This window comes from Stylophora pistillata, chromosome 4 (genome assembly GCF_964205215.1).
Source record: "Stylophora pistillata chromosome 4, jaStyPist1.2, whole genome shotgun sequence".
NCBI classification, from domain to species: Eukaryota; Metazoa; Cnidaria; class Anthozoa; order Scleractinia; family Pocilloporidae; genus Stylophora; species Stylophora pistillata.
The window spans coordinates 10,616,840-10,637,100 of NC_142522.1; the positions used below are offsets into that span (position 1 = coordinate 10,616,840).

Consider the following 20,261-nt stretch of genomic DNA (forward strand, 5'->3'; position numbering starts at 1 on the left):
ATTATCTGGAGATCGTGCCGAAGAATGCACTTGTGGCTATAGAGGAATAGACTTTTGTGGTGCTACATACAGCGTCTACATTAGCCGTTCTGATGTGCGTGTCTATTTAAAGTGCGAAAATATCCACGTGTGTTGATTACGACCGTTTAATTGCTAAAACAACGTCTGTGAACACCTAATCTCGTTCTTAAAATGTGAATTAGCAATACTTTTAGAAATTTCAATGAAAGATTTTGAAACATAACAGTCACATATATTAGTGGAATTTGAGGTCGAAAACACAATAAATAAACCTACTCCGATACACCTACTCCGGTACCCCTTTTACGAACGAAAACAGAAACAACTCCTAAAAAAGATCTGCAAACTGCTATCAACGAAGGACTGTTCGGCATTCTTACAACAAATTTACGCGTTTTATGGTGTAATATTTTTGAAACAGCTTTGTACGAGTGAAAAACATTCCTTGAAGCGAGAATAGTTTTAATACGTCACGCTCCGCTTCTTCTACACTCCTCAGCGGGGTGTGCTTTTCCTGTAACTATTTCCGCGCCCAGCTCTCCTCAGTCAGACCATAAAACGCTGCTTTTAGATCTAATGTGTAAATATCCAGCAGCCCCAAATTCAAAAGTTGCGAATCCACTACGCGTCGGTGTGCACAGCGTAATTAAGCTTCGCATCAGCACCGAAGTCAAGGTAGGTTAAATTCACGCGAAGATTTGGCTCGATTGTTGAATTGACGAGCATTTGCTCTCTGCGGGTCAAAGGACTAAAATAAAATAAATATGTGTTTCATGTGTGTGTGTGTGTGTGTGTGTGTGTGAATTGTGGTCATTCTTTCTTCTCTTTCATTCATTTTCAGGCGTAAGATAACCTTAAGTGAGCAATTTCATCAGCAGTATATGAGAACCAACCCTTGTCAGACGTTTATTTAGATAACTGAATATTTGTGATGATTTATGCTGAATGAAGCATAATGGAATGAACCCTTTGGTTTCCTGAGGGTTGATGAGAGTCAAAGTAACTTGGTAAGTCTTTTCTAGATTACGCGGGCCATTTTATCATTTGTCTCGACTGGTACTATATAGGGAAACATCTATTTGAAGTTTTGGGAGCTTCTACACCGACAACGGTATTAAAATCTGACTGAGGTTCATATGCAAGTTTAGGCTTCTTCACAATAACCCCGTAAAGCAATCTAATTACTTTTACAGTATTGCATATTGTCGTTCGTTCGTGTTAAGCACTGAGGGTAATTGAATGGTTAACGGAATGCCATAACACAGCTCAATTCGTTTCGCGCGAACATTTTATACATGAGATTCAAATGAAAGAAAGATTGAATGCTTCTCCGTAATGATGCACGTGGTTCAAAATAAAATGACACAAAATCAGCTTTACAAAGAAACATGCTCTTATCAATTTTCCAATCCACAATCAGGGACGAATACAATATTCATACAATATTCGGGTTGTTGTGACAAGATGTTCATTTATACCTTGCTGCGAAAGTATGAAACTTTTGCATAGTAATCAGTTTGCAAACGACGACGGCAAACAGCACGTGGTAAAACAAAAGACTTAAGGGGCAAAACGATAGTTCAGCTGGAGCATTTTAAAACTTTGTACATTTCTTAGCCGCCCTCGGCAAAACAACAACGTAAAATCGCTATTTCGATGTGCTGAGTTGTAGCGCTGAGAGAGACGATACGCATATCTAGCCATTCGCGAAAATTCTTGCTAAAGATATCAATTCGTTGAGGTCTTGATCACTTCAGGTGCCTTTTAATATGACAACGATACAAAACGAAATTGCCAGGACTTCTTACAAATACGTTCAACGACTTGTGATATCCCTTAAGCTATTTTTTATTATAACATAACCAAAGTAAAGCGCGCGCTCTGATTGGTCAATTTAGCGTTCCCCATTTGCCCATGGGTGTACGCTGCTGACGTGAGCAAATGCAAAGACTATTTTTCCGCGCGCGCTTGTTTTTTCTGGTCGCGTAAGATTTGTTAAATAAGCGGAAACTCTTTAGCTACAATGTATCAATGTTATGTTATAAAACAAATGGTAAACACCACAGCGTACACTATTGAGTTATGGATGCACTTGGGAGGTTTGCTAAGCACTCAAGAAGCTAGAGTCGCTCTCGGCTATCGCCTCGAGCGACTCTTACGCTTCTTTCGTGCTTAGCAACCTCCCGCGTGCATCCATAACTCAATAGTGTACGCTGTGGTGTTTACCATTTGTTAATTAGCAAGATGGCCCGAGAATATTGATACTCTTCTATTGTTGGCTAAACCTAAATGGACCAGACATCGGCGCTGTTTACGTCAACTCAAACAATAAAGATGAAAGACTATAAATTCAGAAATACCGACGACGTACGGCAACATCTCACTGTGGCGTAATTTGAAAAGGAAACAAGAAAGAAAGAAAAAGTATAGTTGGAAAAAGTGGTACCCAGTACCTTTCGATTTCTTAGTATGTTCTAGAACCAAATTATAATGTTTCCTGTAAGGTAATTCTATACAAGTAGACGTACAGACCCAAAGATTATACGGTTCGCGATTCGGGACAAAGAATTCGTAGATAATTGACGTGAGTTGAGTGATGGTATCTTGAAAGAGTGATTCTTCTTTTTATAGAGCGGTAAAATCCAGAGTACACCAGTAGAAGTAATTTAAACATTTCTCTTATTCTCGCAAGTGATGGAAGACTGGTTTGTGCTATAATAACCCAAGCGAAGACGTAATTCTAACTCGTTTCATTTGTTTCACTAATGCGTAATCGCTTCTCTATATACAGTAGTCGTCCTCGCTGCCGTTTTTAGGGTCGTCACGCAACGCTCCTCCCCACCAACTGCTGCTCACGAGAGAAACACATTCCTTTCTATTTGTTATCGAAAACCAATAGAATACACGTTATTGTTATCGAGGTAACGTACCACTTCGTTCGATGTTGTGATCTTTCTTATTTCTTTGCTCGAAGATTTGAAGGTCCTTTCATTGTCTGACGTGAGTGTAGCAGGGAGTCTGCGTCGACTAGTGAATCGTCTGGATGTTAACAAAAATCCTTGAACGTTGAGGCTTTTGCTTAACTCCAAGTGTACAGCCCTTGTCGAGGCGCATGTGAACAAATATATGTAAACCTTGGTTGAGTTGTTCTCGTCTGGATTTCCGTTGTCAACATTCAACGGGCTGACAAAGTACAATCCCACATGCGTTAAAGGTGGATCTTCCGAAACCCGTCCGTATGGAAGATCGGGGAAGGATTGAGACTTGTATGGAGTTCCATCGATTCTCAAACAAATTACACATTTCCTGATCACTTGTTGCTAGCTATGCTTGTTTGGGCCATACGACGAAGCTTTGCCCGAGGTGAAAAGTTTCAGTCTCAGCACACAATGTAAGAGAAATCGATCAGATTGTCCGCGAAATCTTACCGGAAATTATACTGAATACTTTCGCAGGTATCACAAGAGAACGTGTTTAAAAGTTTGCGAGGTTGATGTAAAACATAATGATTGCAGGCATTGATGAGATGTAAGCCTAATTCTTTCAAGATTTTTTTGTACAATTTGTTGTGACTGAAACTTTTCCAATCCCGTGAAGTTATTTCGTCGCACGGGCCACGCAGGTATGTCAAGCAACTGGCGCTTACGCTTTCGTAGCTTTCTGTGCGCGCCAAATTCTACTCGTTGCTTTGTAGTAAAGTCTTTCGCAATATGGCTAAGGTTGCAGAGAACGTTAAGTACGTGGACGACCTCCAGCAAGCGCTTAAAGAAAGCTTGGCTGTGTTTCCGGTTAGCTAATTAAAATCTGAACCAAAACTAATCATCGAGAGCATCGTGGAAAGGAGATATGTTTTCGGACAGTTACCGAAGGGGTTTGGAAAAAGTTTAATCTTTCAACTGCTGTGTAGAGTGTTCAAATTCTTGAGCTCGAAAGGCCACTGATTCTCTTCTAGTCCCTTGGTCAGTTGTCATTTCACCTCTTTTGTCGATTGTTGAAGGCCAAGTTAAATACCTTTGATCATTGGGAATCAATGCTTCTTTCATTGGGGTAAACAAAACCAATTGGACCAAGAAATATTGGATGGAAAGGGCGGGCTTCCTTTATTGTAAATGTCAGCTTAGTACAGGGTTATCTACCCACATCCAATAAACAAAAGTTTCTACGTTTAGCTTTTCTCTTTTCTTCAGGCGAAGATCACATTAGATTTTGGCCGGGCGAGCACAAAAAGTTGCGTAAGCGCCAGTTCCTCGACATACCTGCGTGGCCCGTGCGACGAAATAGCTTCACGGGATTGGAAAAGTTTCAGTTACAGCAAATTATACAAAAAAACTTGAGAGATTTAGGCTTACATCTCATCTAACGTTTAAAGCGACATATCAATGCTTGCAACCATTATGTCTTATACGAACCTCGCAAACTTTTAAAACACGTTCTCTTGTGATACCTGCGAAAGTATTCTGTATAATTTCCGGTAAGATTTCGCGGACAATCTGATCGATTTCTCTTACGTACATTGTGTGCTGAGACTGAAACTTTTCACCTCGGGCAAAGCTTCGTCGCACGGCCCAAATAAACATAGCGAGCAACAGAGCTTGTTATATATGTGTGTGTTAAAACACACGAAAGGACTCCAAAGGACACTTCACTCTGATTGGGCAGAAAAACACAAAGATTTTCTGGCGTCAATCAGATGCCAGAACGACTGCGACCGTTTGGAACTAGTCTTGTAAGACAATGTCCCCAGGGGCTCTTCTGCCCTTAACTTGAAATCGACTCACAGTCCCTGGGTCTCCGAGGATGGGACCCACTCGGTCAGCTTAGTTTTCCAGGCCCGTTCGGTTAGGAGCTCGTGTGTTGCGTCTTTAGTTTCAGCAGAGTTCACTTTACAACCTCATTATTTGTCAGTTTATCACTCATCGCAGCGCCATCCATGCAAGTTTTCATCTTTCTGTTATTTTATTGCTTTCTCTTATCGTATTTTCTGTCCTCTGTTTCCGTTTCATCGTTTTCTGTATTTTATTTGCATGTAGTTTCAACGCTCGACACCGAAGATAAATAAACACATTGATTTGCATAGTCCTCGTGTTTGGTTAAACACTGCACTGAGAACGCGACAGTGAAAATGGATGACTTAGCAATCAGCTGCCCCCTTTGGAGTTCGGAGTAGATCAGAACATTTGATTCAGGTACGCAACTGTGAATTCAATTTACGAAGCTTGTATTCGCAATGGCCGCCAACACGTGTAGTCACACACCGGTGAGCCCGCCATTTAATAATAATAATAATAATAATAATAATAATGATAATAATAATAATAATAATAAACTTTATTAATGTGTCAAATTCATAGCAGTTTGCCACTAAATAAGGACACCTAAACTAAACTAATCTAATATGTATAAAATACATAAAATATGCAATTCTGCCCCGTATAGTTGACCCTATATATATGTACTACCCTACCCTGTGTAATTAAAATTACCTAAAGATTAGAAATACAATACTGATCATATAAAATATTAAGATTTACATAAGATAAATTTCTTGCAATTCTCCGAGGAGATTAAACTTTGTATATCTAATGTATGTAAAGCACTTGTAGCGTTCTCAGTGTTCTTGTTTTTCCGTCTAACTTAGGCCAGATTACTGGACCTAAGTACCCAAGAGAGTGCTTACCATAACGTGTTGTGCTTATTCTGGGAATAATGAAATCATTGTTTCTTAAATTATATCTATTATTATTAATGTCAAACAAGTTCTTTATTTGGGCACAGATCGTTTTTAACTTTATACATTAAGACGGCTATATCATGTAATCTTCTGTAATATATAAAGTTGTTAATTTAGCCCGTTTAAGAAGATCGCGATATGATGATATGTTATCACAGTAAACAGCCTTAAGACCCCGTTCCTGTACCCTCTCTAATTTTCTAGAATCTCTAGCTTTACAACAATTCCACATAGTGCTACAATAAGTTAAATAAGGCAGGATAGCAGCCTTAGAAAGTTGTAATTTAGCCTCAACTGGGATCAACTTCCTCAATCTATTAATTACGCCTACCCTTTGGCTACTTTTTTTTACAAATGTTACTTATGTGGTCGGAAAATTTTCTGACTGTTTGAGTTGTTCCGCAGTACGTGACATCTTTTCTGGGGGTTTATAAGCTTGCAACATTTTGTATGACTCTCGTTTCTCTTGTTAATCATCTGAAATCTGTTTTGAAGAAACTACCTGCAAAAAGAAGTTATTGCAGTGTGCGAGGCTATTTCAGTTATCAGGAATGATTTCATATGCCGACTTTCAATGAACTATGCCTAAATAGACAGCTACCAATCAATAGATGTGATATCAAGTGAACATAAAAGAGACAATTTTTTTCTTGTTGGTTATATTTCATGGTTTATTTTGTTGAAACGGCAATAAGAGCATGTTTTATGTCATTAAATCCTTCTAAATCCCAAACACAGATTTCTGAGTGTAATGATTTCAAGCGATAATGAAACAACCCAGTTGCGGAAAATATGTAAAAATCATGAGTCAGTCAGTTTCACCCTTGCACGTAACTTGAAACAAACGTTTGAAATTATCATAAAAAGTTACTATACTGCAAAACAAGTCTGTCTTGCAGGAAAATCGTGCCCAAAGAACTGTTATGTATCATTGCACGGAATAATCATCCCTCTCTTTCGGAAAGCATATTCTAAGACCCAAATTGTATTCCGCTCTAATCATTCCGAAAACAAAAGAAATTCTTCTAGAAATTTAGCTTCCTGTTGCCAAATGGCCCACTTGTCGTGATAGAAAATGCTTACTTAAGACTGATCACATAAATATGCAATAAAACCTATTAAAGGTCAAAGGTATAAGAAATTGCTGTAAAGCTCAGTTCCTGAGTTACTGTTTCAGGAAGAAGTTATATAGGATAACATTGTTGCCTTCTGTTGTACGAATGTGTTTCTTTCACAGATAAACTATTCCATTTACATTACAGAGACAAATTTCGCGTTCAATTCAGTGGCACATTCTTATGTAGCACAATTCTCATTTTAAGGAATCTTGCAAAACTTTCAAGTCCAAGAAATCTACTCGGTTAGACTACCTTCAAAGCATAGAAACGCTGCTAATTTCCCTTCCCGGAAGCGTCCAGAAAAGAAAAAGGAAAATTTGGTCAACACTCGAACGATGAAATGAAGTCACATTTGTGAATGTTCGTTGCTGCATTGCAGATGCCACTCTAACCGCAAGGACCTCCCTTCAAGAAAAAGAATAACCACAGTGAAAATCATAGTTTTGAACTTTTTTTCGTTTTATTGCTCCTCCTTCCACTAAAGATCAAGCCATGATTACATTCCGTGTCCATGAAAGCTCGCTCTTTTCGCTTTGCTTTGCTTTTTTTGCAGATGCTCAAGAAGAAAGAGTATCCGTTCAGCTGCAAACACTGAGTGAAAGGTATGTCGGCCGCTTCAGATTATCCGGAGATCGTGCCGAAGAATGCACTTGTGGCTATAGAGGAATAGACTTTTGTGGTGCTACATACAGCGTCTTCATTAGCCGTTCTGATGTGCGTGTCTATTTAAAGTGCGAAAATATCCACGTGTGTTGATTAGGACCGTTTAATTGCTAAAACAACGTCTGTGAACACCTAATCTCGTTCTTAAAATGTGAATTAGCAATACTTTTAGAAATTTCAATGAAAGCCGTTGAAACATAACAGTCACATATATTAGTGGTATTTGAGGTCGAAAACACAATAAATGCACCTACTCCGATACACCTACTCCGGTACCCCTTTTACGAACGAAAACAGAAACAACTCCTAAATAAGATCTGCAAACTGCTATCAACGAAGGACTGTTCGGCATTCTTACAACAAATTTACGCGTTTTATGGTGTAATATTTTTGAAACAGCTTTGTACGAGTGAAAAACATTCCTTGAAGCGAGAATAGTTTTAATACGTCACGCTCCGCTTCTTCCACACTCCTCAGCGGGGTGTGCTTTTCCTGTAACTATTTGCGCGCCCAGCTCTCCTCAGTCAGACGATAAAACGCTGCTTTAAGATCTAATGTGTAAATATCCAGCAGCCCCAAATTCAAAAGTTGCGAATCCACTACGCGTCGGTGTGCACAGCGTAATTAAGCTTCGCATCAGCACCGAAGTCAAGGTAGGTTAAATCACGCGAAGATTTGGCTCGATTGTTGAATTGACGACCACTTGCTCTCGGCGGGTCAAAGGACTAAAATAAAATAAATATGTGTTTCATGTGTGTGAGTGTGTGTGTGTGAATTGTGGTCATTCTTTCTTCTCTTTCATTCATTTTCAGGCGTAAGATAACCTTAAGTGAGCAATTTCATCACCAGTATATGAGAACCAACCCTTGTCAGACGTTTATTTAGATAACTGAATATTTGTGATGATTTATGCTGAATGAAGGATGAAAACAAGTCTCTTTCCTTTTGGTTCCCTGAGGGTTGATGAGAGTCAAAGTAACTTGGTAAGTCTTTTCTAGATTACGCGGGCCATTTTATCATTTGTCTCGACTGGTACTATATAGGGAAACATCTATTTAAAGTTTTGGGAGCTTCTACACTGACAATGGAATATGATTATCATTGAGTTGGACATCAATCAGGGATCCAATCTCTTTTACAAGTTGTTTAGGGCTGTCATTTGATAACACAGGGATGCCAGTTATTTCAAGGCAGTCTCTTCTGGAGTATTGTTGCATTTCATCAATTACACAGTCAACTCGATACATGGATTCTTCCATGCTGTTGGTTCGATCATCCAAATTTATCAGTGGTTTTCGCTACTTCAGCCTCTCGTTTCTCGAGTATATCTGTCGTTTTGTTCACAGATTGGAGTGCATTTAACATAGAGTCGTATTTATCTGAAATGAAGGCCTGTGATTTTTCGATGGAGTCGACCCGTGTTGTTAGAGTCGTGATGTGCATTCGCAGCGATCGACTCAAGTTCATTTTGAATTTATTGCTTCATACTTGGTAGGAATTCATCTTTCCAAATTTGGCGTAGAGAGTTTACGTTAAGGTAATTCTTACTTTCCATCTTTTTCGTATCTTCTTCACTTGCTTCTCCTCGCCTCGGCATCTTACTTTCATGTTCCCGTTCCAAGATGCAACAACAACTAAACCTGACTTGTCAAGAACTTCAACGAAACTTCAACGGAACTTCAACGGAAGTCAGTGCATAACTAAGATTATTATCCAACTACAGTTTGAACGGTTTCTGTTAGAAATAGCGGCCCACGGATTCACTGACCGAGCTGAAATGCGCTGTTAAAACGAGGGCGTCCCGGCATCCAGAATTTGGTAGACGAAAGGGGGCGAACTACCACTCTGAACTTCGATCGGAATCAAATGCTGAACAACTCTCCGTAAATATGTCGGTCACCTTTCACTGTTTCCAACCCTAACGATGGCTGCTCGAATCTTTTCATCAGCTCCAGGAATGAGTTCCTCGACTCTCGCTAGTTTCCAGAAGACTCCGGTCAATGAATCGTTTTTGAGTAAAACAATACCTCCCACGGGTATTTCTTGAGAACCATTTCTTCTATTTTCTACGTTAGATTGTTCACGCAAGCTAGTGAGATATTCCTTTCTCCACTGTTAGTTACTTGTTGAAGTAAAATTCTTGTGATGACGAGCTCTTCTTGTCACAGATTGATACGTACTGATGATCTTGTGATGAGAACTGTTCGCTGCTGGCGTGACACGTCGACCCTAAATGAGATTTGAAGGTGTCAATGGATAAGAAAATGAATCCTCGACATCGGTATACGTAAGTGATCGGCCTTGCATTGATTACTGCTTCGATTTCCACCAGTACTGTTCGCAGCTTGGTGAGTCTTGGTAAGTCTTTTCTAGATTACGCGGGCCATTTTCCCACTTGTCTCGACTTGTACTATATAGGGAAACATCTATTTGAAGTTTTGGGAGCTTCTACACCGACACAGGAATTAAAATCTGACTGAGGTTCATATGCAAGTTTAGGCTTCTTCACAATAACCCCGTAAAGCAATCTAATTACTTTTACAGTATTGCATATTGTCGTTCGTTCGTGTTAAGCACTGAGGGTAATTGAATGGTTAACGGAACGCCATAACACAGCTCAATTCGTTTCGCGCGAACATTTTATTCATGAGATTCAAATGAAAGAAAGATTGAATGCTTCTCCGTAATGATGCACGTAGTTCAAAACAAAATGACACAAAATCAGCTTTACAAAGAAACATGCTCTTATCAATTTTCCAATCCACAATCAGGGACGAATACAATATTCATACAATATTCGGGTTGTTGTGACAAGATGTTCCTTTATACCTCGCTGCGAAAGAATGAAACTTTTGCATAGTAATCGGTTTGCAAACGACGACGGCAAACAGGACGTGGTAAAACAAAAGACTTAAGGGGCAAAACGATAGTTCAGCTGGAGAATTTTAAAACTTTGTACATTTCTTAGCCGCCCTCGGCAAAACAACAACGTAATATCGCTATTTCGATGTGCTGAGGTGTAGCGCTGGGAGAGACGATACGCATATCTAGCCATTCGCGAAAATTCTTGCTAAAGATATCAATTCGTTGAGGTCTTGATCACTTAAGGTGCCTTTTAATATGACAACGATACAAAACGAAATTGCCAGGACTTCTTGCAAATACGTTCAACGACTTATGATATGCCTTAAGCTATTTTTTATTAGCAAGATGGCCCGAGAATATTGATACTCTTCTATTGTTGGTTAAACCTAAATGGACCAGACATCGGCCCCGTTTACGTCAACTCAAACAATAAAAGTGAAAGACTATAAATTCACAAATACCGACGACGTACGGCAACATCTCACTGTGGCGTAATTTGAAAAGGAAACAAGAAAGAAAGAAAAAGTATAGTTGGAAAAAACTGACACCCAGCACCTTTCGATTTCTTAGTATATTCTAAAACCAAATTATAATGTTTCCTGTAAGGTAATTCTATACAAGTAGACGTACAGACCCAAAGATTATACGGTTCGCGATTCGGGACAAAGAATTCGTAGATAATTGACGTGAGTTGGGTGATGGTATCTTGAAAGAGTGATTCTTCTTTTTATGGAGCGGTAAAATCCAGAGTACACCAGTAGAAGTAATTTAAACATTTCTTTTATTCTCGCAAGTGATGGAAGACTGGTTTGTGCTATAATAACCCAAGCGAAGACGTAATTCTAACTCGTTTCATTTGTTTCGCTAATGCGTAATCGCTTCTCTATATACAGTAGTCGTCCTCGCTGCCGTTTTTAGGGTCGTCACGCAACGCTCCTCCCCACCAACTGCTGCTCACGAGAGAAACACATTCCTTTCTATTTGTTATCGAAAACCAATAGAATACACGTTATTGTTATCGAGGTAACGTACCACTTCGTTCGATGTTGTGATCTTTCTTATTTCTTTGCTCGAAGATTTGAAGGTCCTTGCATTGTGTGACGTGAGTGTAGCAGGGAGTCTGCGTCGACTAGTGAATCGTCTGGATGTTAACAAAAATCCTTGAACGTTGAGGCTTTTGCTTAACTCCAAGTGTACAGCCCTTGTCGAGGCGCATGTGAACAAATATATGTAAACCTTTGTTGAGTTTTTCTCGTCTAGATTTCCGTTGTCAACATTCAACGGGCTGACAAAGTACAATCCCACATGCGTTAAAGGTGGATCTTCCGAAACCCGTCCGTATGGAAGATCGGGGAAGGATTGAGACTTGTATGGAGTTCCATCGATTCTCAAACAAATTACACATTTCCTGATCACTTGTTTTACTGCTTCGCAACCTCTCAAAATCCAAAATCGTTCTCTGATCAGAGTGAGAGTGTCCCTAACTCTACAGTGTTTTACTGATTCGTATGCACTCTTGATGATTAATCGGACGAACTCGTGTTTCGGTGGCAGTAGAGATGGATTTCTTTTGCCCTCCGACAAATCGGCATTATTTATCCTCCCCTTGCATTCGACAATTCCGTCTTCAATAATAATCCGAATTGGAAGACGTAAGTCGGCGGTGCAGACTTGGGTTGACGGTGATCGTGAAGAAGCCTGATTTCTTGTTCAAATGAAGACGCTTGCAGAGCCTTTATCCAAAGTTCTTCTACCTTAGTTAAATTCAGTTCACTCAGAATTTCATTTCCGTTCTCGGGTTTCGACTTGCTTCTTACCCCTGTTCTTTAGCTTGTTTACAAAACCCACGACTAAGGCTGTGACACGGAGCAATTTTGTTGGTTCACTGAATCGTTTCACGTCGATTAATGCGTCAATCTTGGGATCTATTGAACAACTGGGCGAACGCGAAACCAATGAGTGTGTGATCTCGACTGGACTCTTAACAGCCTCTTTGAGTGCTATTTCATCTTCTCCTTGTCTTTTTTCGCTTAACGACCATTCCGATTCAGGCTTGTAGAGGAATTCTGGCCCGTTCCACCAAATCGTATTAATCGACAGTTCCTTCGCGTTCAATCCCCGCAATGGCAAATCTGCTGGATTCTGTTTTCTGGAGTAATGTCGACAGTCACCCTTTGAAATTAACTTGCGAATTTCTTCCACGCGATGCTGTACATATTTCCATAGTCTTTCGTTCCTTGTCCAGCATAAGGCTGTCATTGAATCCGTCCAGTAAAAGGTCTTGAGGTTTTTTTTCGGCCAAATAGAGGTTGTTTATGAAGCGGACGAGAAGAAGTGTACCAAGTAATTCCAGACGTGGCATGGTCTGCCTTTTCAAGGGTGCCATCGGACCTTTGCTTTAGAGGCAACTAATCGAATATCGGTTTGACCATCGTCATAGAGTGATCGGATTTAAATAACTCCAGCATACGCGCGATTTGATGCGTCACTAAATTCATGAAGCTCGAAGTGCACTGGCCTTGATCGCAAATAACAGCGTGGTATTCGGACATTGCTCAAAAATTTAAGCTCGGCCAAGAGAAAGTTCCAGGTGTAAAGTAGCTTTCCCCCCAAGTTCTCTGTCCCAATCAACCTTATCGATACAGAGTTCGTGGAATAAAATCTTCGTTTCGATAGTGCCGGTACGGGACGAGAAATCCAATCGGATAGAAGACCTTCGCCGACAATTTCAAAACAGAGCGTTTTGTTACCGGCAGTGTCGTTCCATAGTGTCCTAGTTCATTCCTAGAGCTTTAACCACAGTATCGTTCTTCGTTTCAGAATGTACGGGTGTAGTGGACGATCATCGGTCGATCGTGTTTGGGTTTGTGGGCTCCCTTAAGCTTCTATCGCTTGCACAGTAATGCATTTATTTGTTGCCATTTGTTTATGCTAACTCGGCGGTTATAGACTAAGAGAGAACTAGGACGCGCCTGTTTAGTTAATACCGGCTTCATCACGTATGTTTCATACTTCACATTATAATTTAGTATATCAACCATTCTGCTACATTGAATGTCATTAACTTAATGCAAATCTGTTCAGGTGCTCAGAATGGTCATGCGTGTGACACTTGTGCTAATAGTCTTGCTTGCCATGTCAATGGGAAAACGTCCAAGGTACCGTTTTGATTTCAAAGGGAATGACGAGCTATTACGGGACGACAATGTAAAATTTTGTCAACTTTCAAACAATGAAATGACGTGATATTCGTGAATTTTCATTGTGACTTTGCGGATGTCAGTTCTACTGAACTGCAACGACTTCCCCTCACAGAGAAAAACGTTTCCGATGAAAAGATCAAGCATTAATCTAATTCCGTGTTCATAAAAGCTCAATCTTTAAACTTTAGTTTGATTTCTTTGCAGATACTCTAGAAGAAAGAGTATTTCAGCTGCAGCCGCTGAGTGAAAGGTATGTCTGCCGCTTCAGATTATCCTGAGATCGTGCCGAAGAATGCACCTGAGGCTAGAGGAATAGACCTATGTGGTACTAGATCCAGCATCTACATTATCCGTTCTGATGTGGGTGTCTATATGAAGTGCGAAGATATCCACGCTGGAAAAAAAATCAAGATTCACCGTCTAAGCGAGGCCTGTCGATGGGGTGATTACTACTTGGCCACTAATTCTTATTTCTACATCATTAAAGGAGATGAGTATCGCAGAGTCACTGACCTGAGTCGCGACGACCGCGCTGTGGTTTACTCTCTCCATCGCAACTGTCGCGGAGGAAGCGGCTACTACTCTGCCTTTGGTAAATATTACATTGTGTTTGCCAACAGAGGCATCTACCGACGAGTGAGTAACATGAACAAAGATGAAGACCCTGTGGAGTATAAAATCAACCAAGCGTTCAAAGATGGCATCTACTTCTGGGGTACCAATAATTATGTCTACAGTTTGAAACAGGCTGAAAAATGGGGTGTAACCTATCACAGAAGCACCAACATGAATTTGAACAAGGATGGGGTCACCTTCAGCGTTCACAAGTCAGTGCTTAATTTTATCCCTGGTGGTATAGCGTACACCTACGGAAAAGTGCTCGGGTCTTGGATAAATATTAAATGTCTGCAAAACGAGTCCAACACTGCCCTTGAATGGGAAAAAACCATCAAGAAAACCGTTGGATTTGACAGGAGCACAATGTCCACCACAGAGTTCGAATGGTCTTCTGAGATGGGGTTAGAAGTCGGATTGATTAAAACCCTCACTAAAGTTCAGTTCAGTCTCAAAGCAAAGTTTGGTGGAAAGGACGTCGACACTGAGCAGTTCAAATGGAGTGACAGCGCTGAAATAGACGAAACCCTTAGGCTGAAAATCCCGCCAAATACCACGCTGTACGTTTGGCAGTTTCAACTGGGGTTTGGACAGAACAAGAACCTCTTCAGCCATGACACTGCGATCACATACGATAAAACACCACCTGAGGAACCATCAGAGTACTATTTAAAGTGTGACACAAATGAACCTTATAGTAAAAACTGTGAGTACTAGAATGAACTTTACTCGTTGATTAGTGTATACCACGCTTTGTTGAGAAGTAATGAACATACTGCTTTCAGTAGGTGACAAGTCAACTTTTGTCTATTAGCTAAAGTAGATCAATTTTTTGTGTAGATGTGAGTCTGTTTTTTGTTTTTTTAGACATATCAACAAAGTTGAAATGGTAAATTGGCCACCGTAATGATTACAAAAGCTGACGTTTCGAGCGTGAGCCCTTCGTCGGAGCGAATAGAGGAATGGTGGGTTGTGTGTGCTTTTAAAGGCAGAAAATGGAGCTACGTTATTGGTGGGAGCATGGCAACGAGAAAAACATGAATAGATTAGTGGAATGAAAAGTGTTCGTTCATCCCTGTGGGATCAACGAACGCACAGGGATCAACGAACGCTTTTTATTCCACTAATTTATTCATGTTTTTCTCGTTGCCATGCTCCCACCAATAACGTAGCTCCATTTTCTGCCTTTAAAAGCACACACAACCCACAATTCCGCTATTCGCTCCGACGAAGGGCTAACGCTCGAAACGTCAGCTTTTGTAATCATTACGGTGGCCAATTTACCATTTCAACTTTGTTGATATATCCAAATTATTTCGTTACTCCCACCGACGCAGCCCCAAACAGTTTCTTTCGAAACTATCAGCCTTTATTCTTTTGTTTTTTTAGTTTCTCATCTACTCTTTAAACAATATAAACCACGCTTTTTTTAGAAATAACCGATACTGCTTTAAAAAAATCGAGCTTTACTCAGTATGGAGTAGCACTTCGTCCAGGGAGAGTAAAAGAATTCCCAGACTCTTCATGGTCCTTCATGATATGGAAACTGGGAGAGGCTCGGGAATTGTGGGCCAATTGTCTCAGGGTCTCATTGGCGCTGCGACAAGAACGACGAAGCCCGAGCTTTTCTGGGTCGGCGAGCGAAGTGAGCGCTCAAGAGGTACACGAGGATTCGGGAACAATAATGATTCTAACTTAGCTTCCAAATCCCTTCAAAGAACTCTCAAGGTTGCGTACCTTGGGACCCACAAGACTGTTGTGTTGTGGGTGAAAGGTAGTGGGTATTAGTACTTGGCGTTTGAAGTTAATGAGTTGAGTCTGTGCTTGAAAACAAATGTCCACTGGCGAACCTGTTGTGTAAAAAAAATGGCACATAAGCGGAGTAAAGGATTGGAAAAAAAATATAGAGGCAAGACCGATCCAACGTAGATAAGTTTTAAAACGGAGCACTATATTTCGGCTGGTCAAACCAGCCTTCTTCAGGTGCAATGGGAATTGACATAGAAATAAGGTGGTTCTTAGATAGCTGTAGGATGTAATAGCGGAAATACGTAAAACTAATTTGATTGACGATGAGATAATAATTAGAAATAGAAATAGTAAATAAAAATAGAAGTAAAGTGGGGTAAATTGAATCAATTAAATAACTAGAAGTTAGAATAGTAGAAGGAAAAACACTAAAACATTTCTTCACGAGCGTTAAGGCCATCGGGATTAATAGTATTGCCTCTTAAAATTAAAAAAGCTTCCCTGGTCTTGCGGATCGAGTATCTCTTGGAAAACGCTTTTTCGATGGCGATAAGCTCCATGTCGTAAGCAGAGTGGTTGGGAGAGGAAAGGAAGTGTTCTACGACTGAAGTAGGTTTTGATTCAGAGTTAGGTTTATCGGTGGTACGGCGGTGTTCATTAAAACGGTCTTTTAAACGTCGTTTAGTCTCTCCTATGTATTGTAAGTTATAGCGGTTACATTGAATCAAGTAGATAAGGTTTTTAGTGTCGCAAGTCAAGTGCGATTTAATAGTACATGTGTCGCCCGTAGAAAAAAAGGTATAGTTAGTAAGTCCGTCAGAGATGTAGGGACAAGTAGCGCAGTTACTACCACAACGGAAAGAGCCGGGGGGGAGTTGAGGATGGGAAGTGGTAGAATTGGAGGGGAGTTTGGCTGTAACTGAAGGATTGGACCTTTTTTTTTTAAGGAGTTCCATTCTCTCCTCCGGGAGACTTGAAGTCAACATTCAGGAACTATTCACCATTGAATTTTCTCTGTAGGCGAGCACTTAGCGTCGAATCGAGAAGTGTGTAATCTTTGTAATATTTCTGAATAAAAATGCTTTTAGTGAGCTACTAGAGTATAATGAGAAATTTCAAAAATTTCTCTGTGTGAATTTTTTAAAACCTTTTTCCTTCATTTTGTTGTCGCTGTAGTTGTTGTTGATCTTTTTTTAAACCGCACAGAAGCGAGGAAATTGCTTCGTCATTATTATCAGCAATCAGAGTCGTTACTCATGTTTTGAATTTACCAAGTGTAGAAGTAGATCCTGGAGCGATTGACTTAGAACAGATTTTCGAACTCTTAAAAAAAATTACTGATTGTATTTGTTACAGGTTTTGCCCGTATGTTTGTCAGTTGGCCCTGGGACCCACTCGGTCAGCTTAGTTTTCCAGGCCCGTTCGGTTAGGAGCTCGTGTGTTGCGTCTTTAGTTTCAGCAGAGTTCACTTTACCACCTCATTATTTGTCAGTTTATCACTCATCGCAGCGCAATTCATGCAAGTTTTCATCTTTCTGTTATTTTATTGCTTTCTCTTATCGTATTTTCTGTCCTCTGTTTCCGTTTCATCGTTTTCTGTATTTCATTTGCATGTAGTTTCAACACTCGACACCGAAGATAAATAAACACATTAATATGCATGGTCTTCGTGTTTGGTTGAACACTGCACTGAGAACGCGACAGTGAAAATGGATGACTTAGCAATCAGCAGCCCCCTTTGGAGTTCGGAGTAGATTAGAACATTTGATTCAGGTACGCAACTGTGAATTCAATTTACCAAGCTTGTATTCGCAATGGCCGCTACCACGTGTAGTCACACACCAGTGAGCCCGCCATTTAATAATAATAATAATAATAATAATAATGATAATAATAATAATAATGATAAACTTTATTAATGTGTCAAATTAATAGCAGTTTCCCACTAAATAAGGACACCTAAACTTAACTAATCTAATATGTATAAAACGCATAAAATATGCAATTCTGCCCCGTATAGTTTACCCTATATATATGTACTACCCTACCCTGTGTAATTAAAATTACCTAAAGATTAGAAATACAATACTGATCATATAAAATATTAAGATTTACATAAGATAAAGTTCTTGCAATTGTCCGAGGGGATTAAACTTTGTATATCTAATGTATGTAAAGTACTTGTAGCGTTCTCAGTGTTCTTGTTTTTCCGTCTAACTTAGGCCAGATTACTGGACCTAAGTACCCAAGAGAGTGCTTACCATAACGTGTTGTACTTTTTCTGGGAATAATGAAATTATTGTTTCTTAAATTATATCTATTATTATTAATGTCAAACAAGTTCTTTATTTGGGCACAGATCGTTTTTAACTTTATACATTAAGACGGCTATATCATGTAATCTTCTGTAATATATAAAGTTGTTAATTTAGCCCGTTTAAGAAGATCGCTATATGATGATATGCTATCACAGTAAACAGCCTTAAGGCCCCGTTCCTGTACCCTCTCTAATTTTCTAGAATCACTAGCTTTACAACAATTCCATATAGTGCTACAATAAGTTAAATAAGGCAGGATAGCAGCCTTAAAAAGTTGTAATTTAGCCTCAACTGTGATCAACTTCCTCAATCTATTAATTACGCCTATCCTTTGGCTACTTTTTTTTACAAATGTCATTTATGTGGTCGGAAAATTTTAAATTGTCATCAATGTTTACATCCATTGGTCGTATTGGTCCCTAAGTCTCATCATTTTCTCTTACATGGGCTACTGATATTGAGGAGTTATTTATCAAGTATATCACGTACGAATAAACAGTTTTATGACTAAGGTGATCCTAAAGGAGGGTGAAACAGCCCTGAGCGGAAAAATTGTAGAGGTCAAAACTCAGTAAGTCCACTCTAAATACATAATTATAAAGTTTTATCGCATTGGACCACACGATAAATTTTTATTGACATTGAGGCCCGGCCAAGCGCACGCTCCGTTTCAACGCAATATCTTGCAATATTGTGCTCGATTGTTAAATATTGTTGCGAGATTACAACGAAATATTACATTTCTACGCAACATCTAGCAGCGTCGTTGTGAAGGAGCTGGCCAAACGCGTGCAACATCTTGCAACATCCGAAAATCTTGCAACAAAAATACGACCATTTTCAAACCTGATCCCATACCATCCAAAATGTTGCAACACCTTACTACAGGGTGGCCAAACGTGTGCAACACAGCACAACACTTGTTACATGAGTTTGACCGAGCCTTATGGTTTAATTTGCTGACTGTTTGAGTTGTTCCGCAGTACGTGACATCTTTTCTGGGGGTTTATAAGCTTGCAACATTTTGTATGACTCTCGTTTCTCTTGTTAATCATCTGAAATCTGTTTTGAAGAAACTACCTGCAAAAAGAAGTTATTGCAGTGTGCGAGGCTATTTCAGTTATCAGGAATGACTTCATATGCCGACTTTCAATGCACTTTTTGACCTAAATAGACAGCTACCAATCAAAAGATGTGATATCAAGTGAACATAAAAAAGACAATTTTTTTCTTGTTGGTTATATTCCATGGTTATTTTATTGACAGGGCTATAAGAGCATGTTTTATGTCATTGAATCATTCTAAATGATGTTGAAGAATAATCAGAGTATCACAAACACATATTCCTGTGTGTAGTGATTTCAAGCGATAATGAAACAACCCAGTTGCGGAAAATTTGTGAAGGTCATGAATCAGTCAGTTTCGCCCTTGCAAGTAACTTGAAACAAACGTTTGAAATTATCATAAAAAGTTACTATACTGCAAAACAACCCTGTCTTGCAGGAAAATCGTGCCCAAAGAAGTGTTATGTATCATTGCACAGAATAATCATCCCTCTCTTTCGGAAAGCATATTCTAAGACCCAAATTGTATTCCGCTCTAATCATTCCGAAAACAAAAAAATTTCTTCTAGAAATTTAGCTTCCTGTTGCCAAATGGCCCACTTGTCGTGATGGAAAATGCTTACTTAAGACTGATCACATAAATATGAAATAACACCTATTAAAGGTCAAAGGTATAAGAACTTGCTGTAAAGCTCAATTCCTGAGTTACTGTTTCAGGAAGAGGTTATATAGGATAACATTGTTTCCTTCTGTTGTACGAATGTGTTTCTTTCACAGATAAACTATTGCCATTTACATTACAAAGACAAATTTCGCGTTCAATTCAGTGGCACATTCTTATGTAGCACAAGTGTCATCTAAAGGAATCTTGCAAAACTTTCAAGTCCAAGAAATCTACTCGGTTAGACTACCTT

General features: G+C 39.5%; 2 protein-coding genes across 5 annotated transcripts in view; both read left to right on the forward strand.

Annotated features, from left to right (window-relative positions):
• The window catches only part of LOC148732452 (uncharacterized), a 39,544-nt gene extending 34,449 nt beyond the window's left edge, over nt 1-5,095 (forward strand). For both annotated transcript variants that reach the window (XM_088756665.1, XM_088756666.1), the window contains one exon: nt 5,052-5,095. In XM_088756665.1, the coding sequence (XP_088612791.1) occupies nt 5,052-5,080 (29 nt within the window). In that variant the 3' untranslated portion in view covers nt 5,081-5,095. The remainder of the gene's footprint in view (nt 1-5,051) is intronic.
• LOC148732454 (uncharacterized) lies at nt 542-17,056 on the forward strand. 3 transcript variants are annotated; one of them, XM_088756677.1, is made up of 3 exons: nt 542-696; nt 863-1,028; nt 13,806-17,056. In XM_088756677.1, the coding sequence occupies exon 3, from the start codon at nt 13,854-13,856 to the stop codon at nt 14,931-14,933; it is 1,080 nt and encodes a 359-aa protein (XP_088612803.1). In that variant the 5' UTR covers nt 542-696; nt 863-1,028; nt 13,806-13,853; the 3' UTR covers nt 14,934-17,056. The 3 variants fall into 3 exon arrangements, with proteins under 3 accessions (XP_088612803.1, XP_088612802.1, XP_088612801.1); XM_088756676.1 differs by lacking the exons at nt 542-696; nt 863-1,028 and adding exons at nt 8,039-8,186; nt 8,346-8,516; XM_088756675.1 differs by lacking the exons at nt 542-696; nt 863-1,028 and adding an exon at nt 9,722-9,891.
• Nucleotides 17,057-20,261: the final 3,205 nt, after the last annotated feature.

What these genes read in the sequence shown, in the direction of transcription:
- LOC148732454 (XM_088756677.1), top strand. Translation starts at nt 13,854, where the DNA reads ATGTCTGCCGCTTCAGATTATCCTGAGATCGTGCCGAAGAATGCACCT.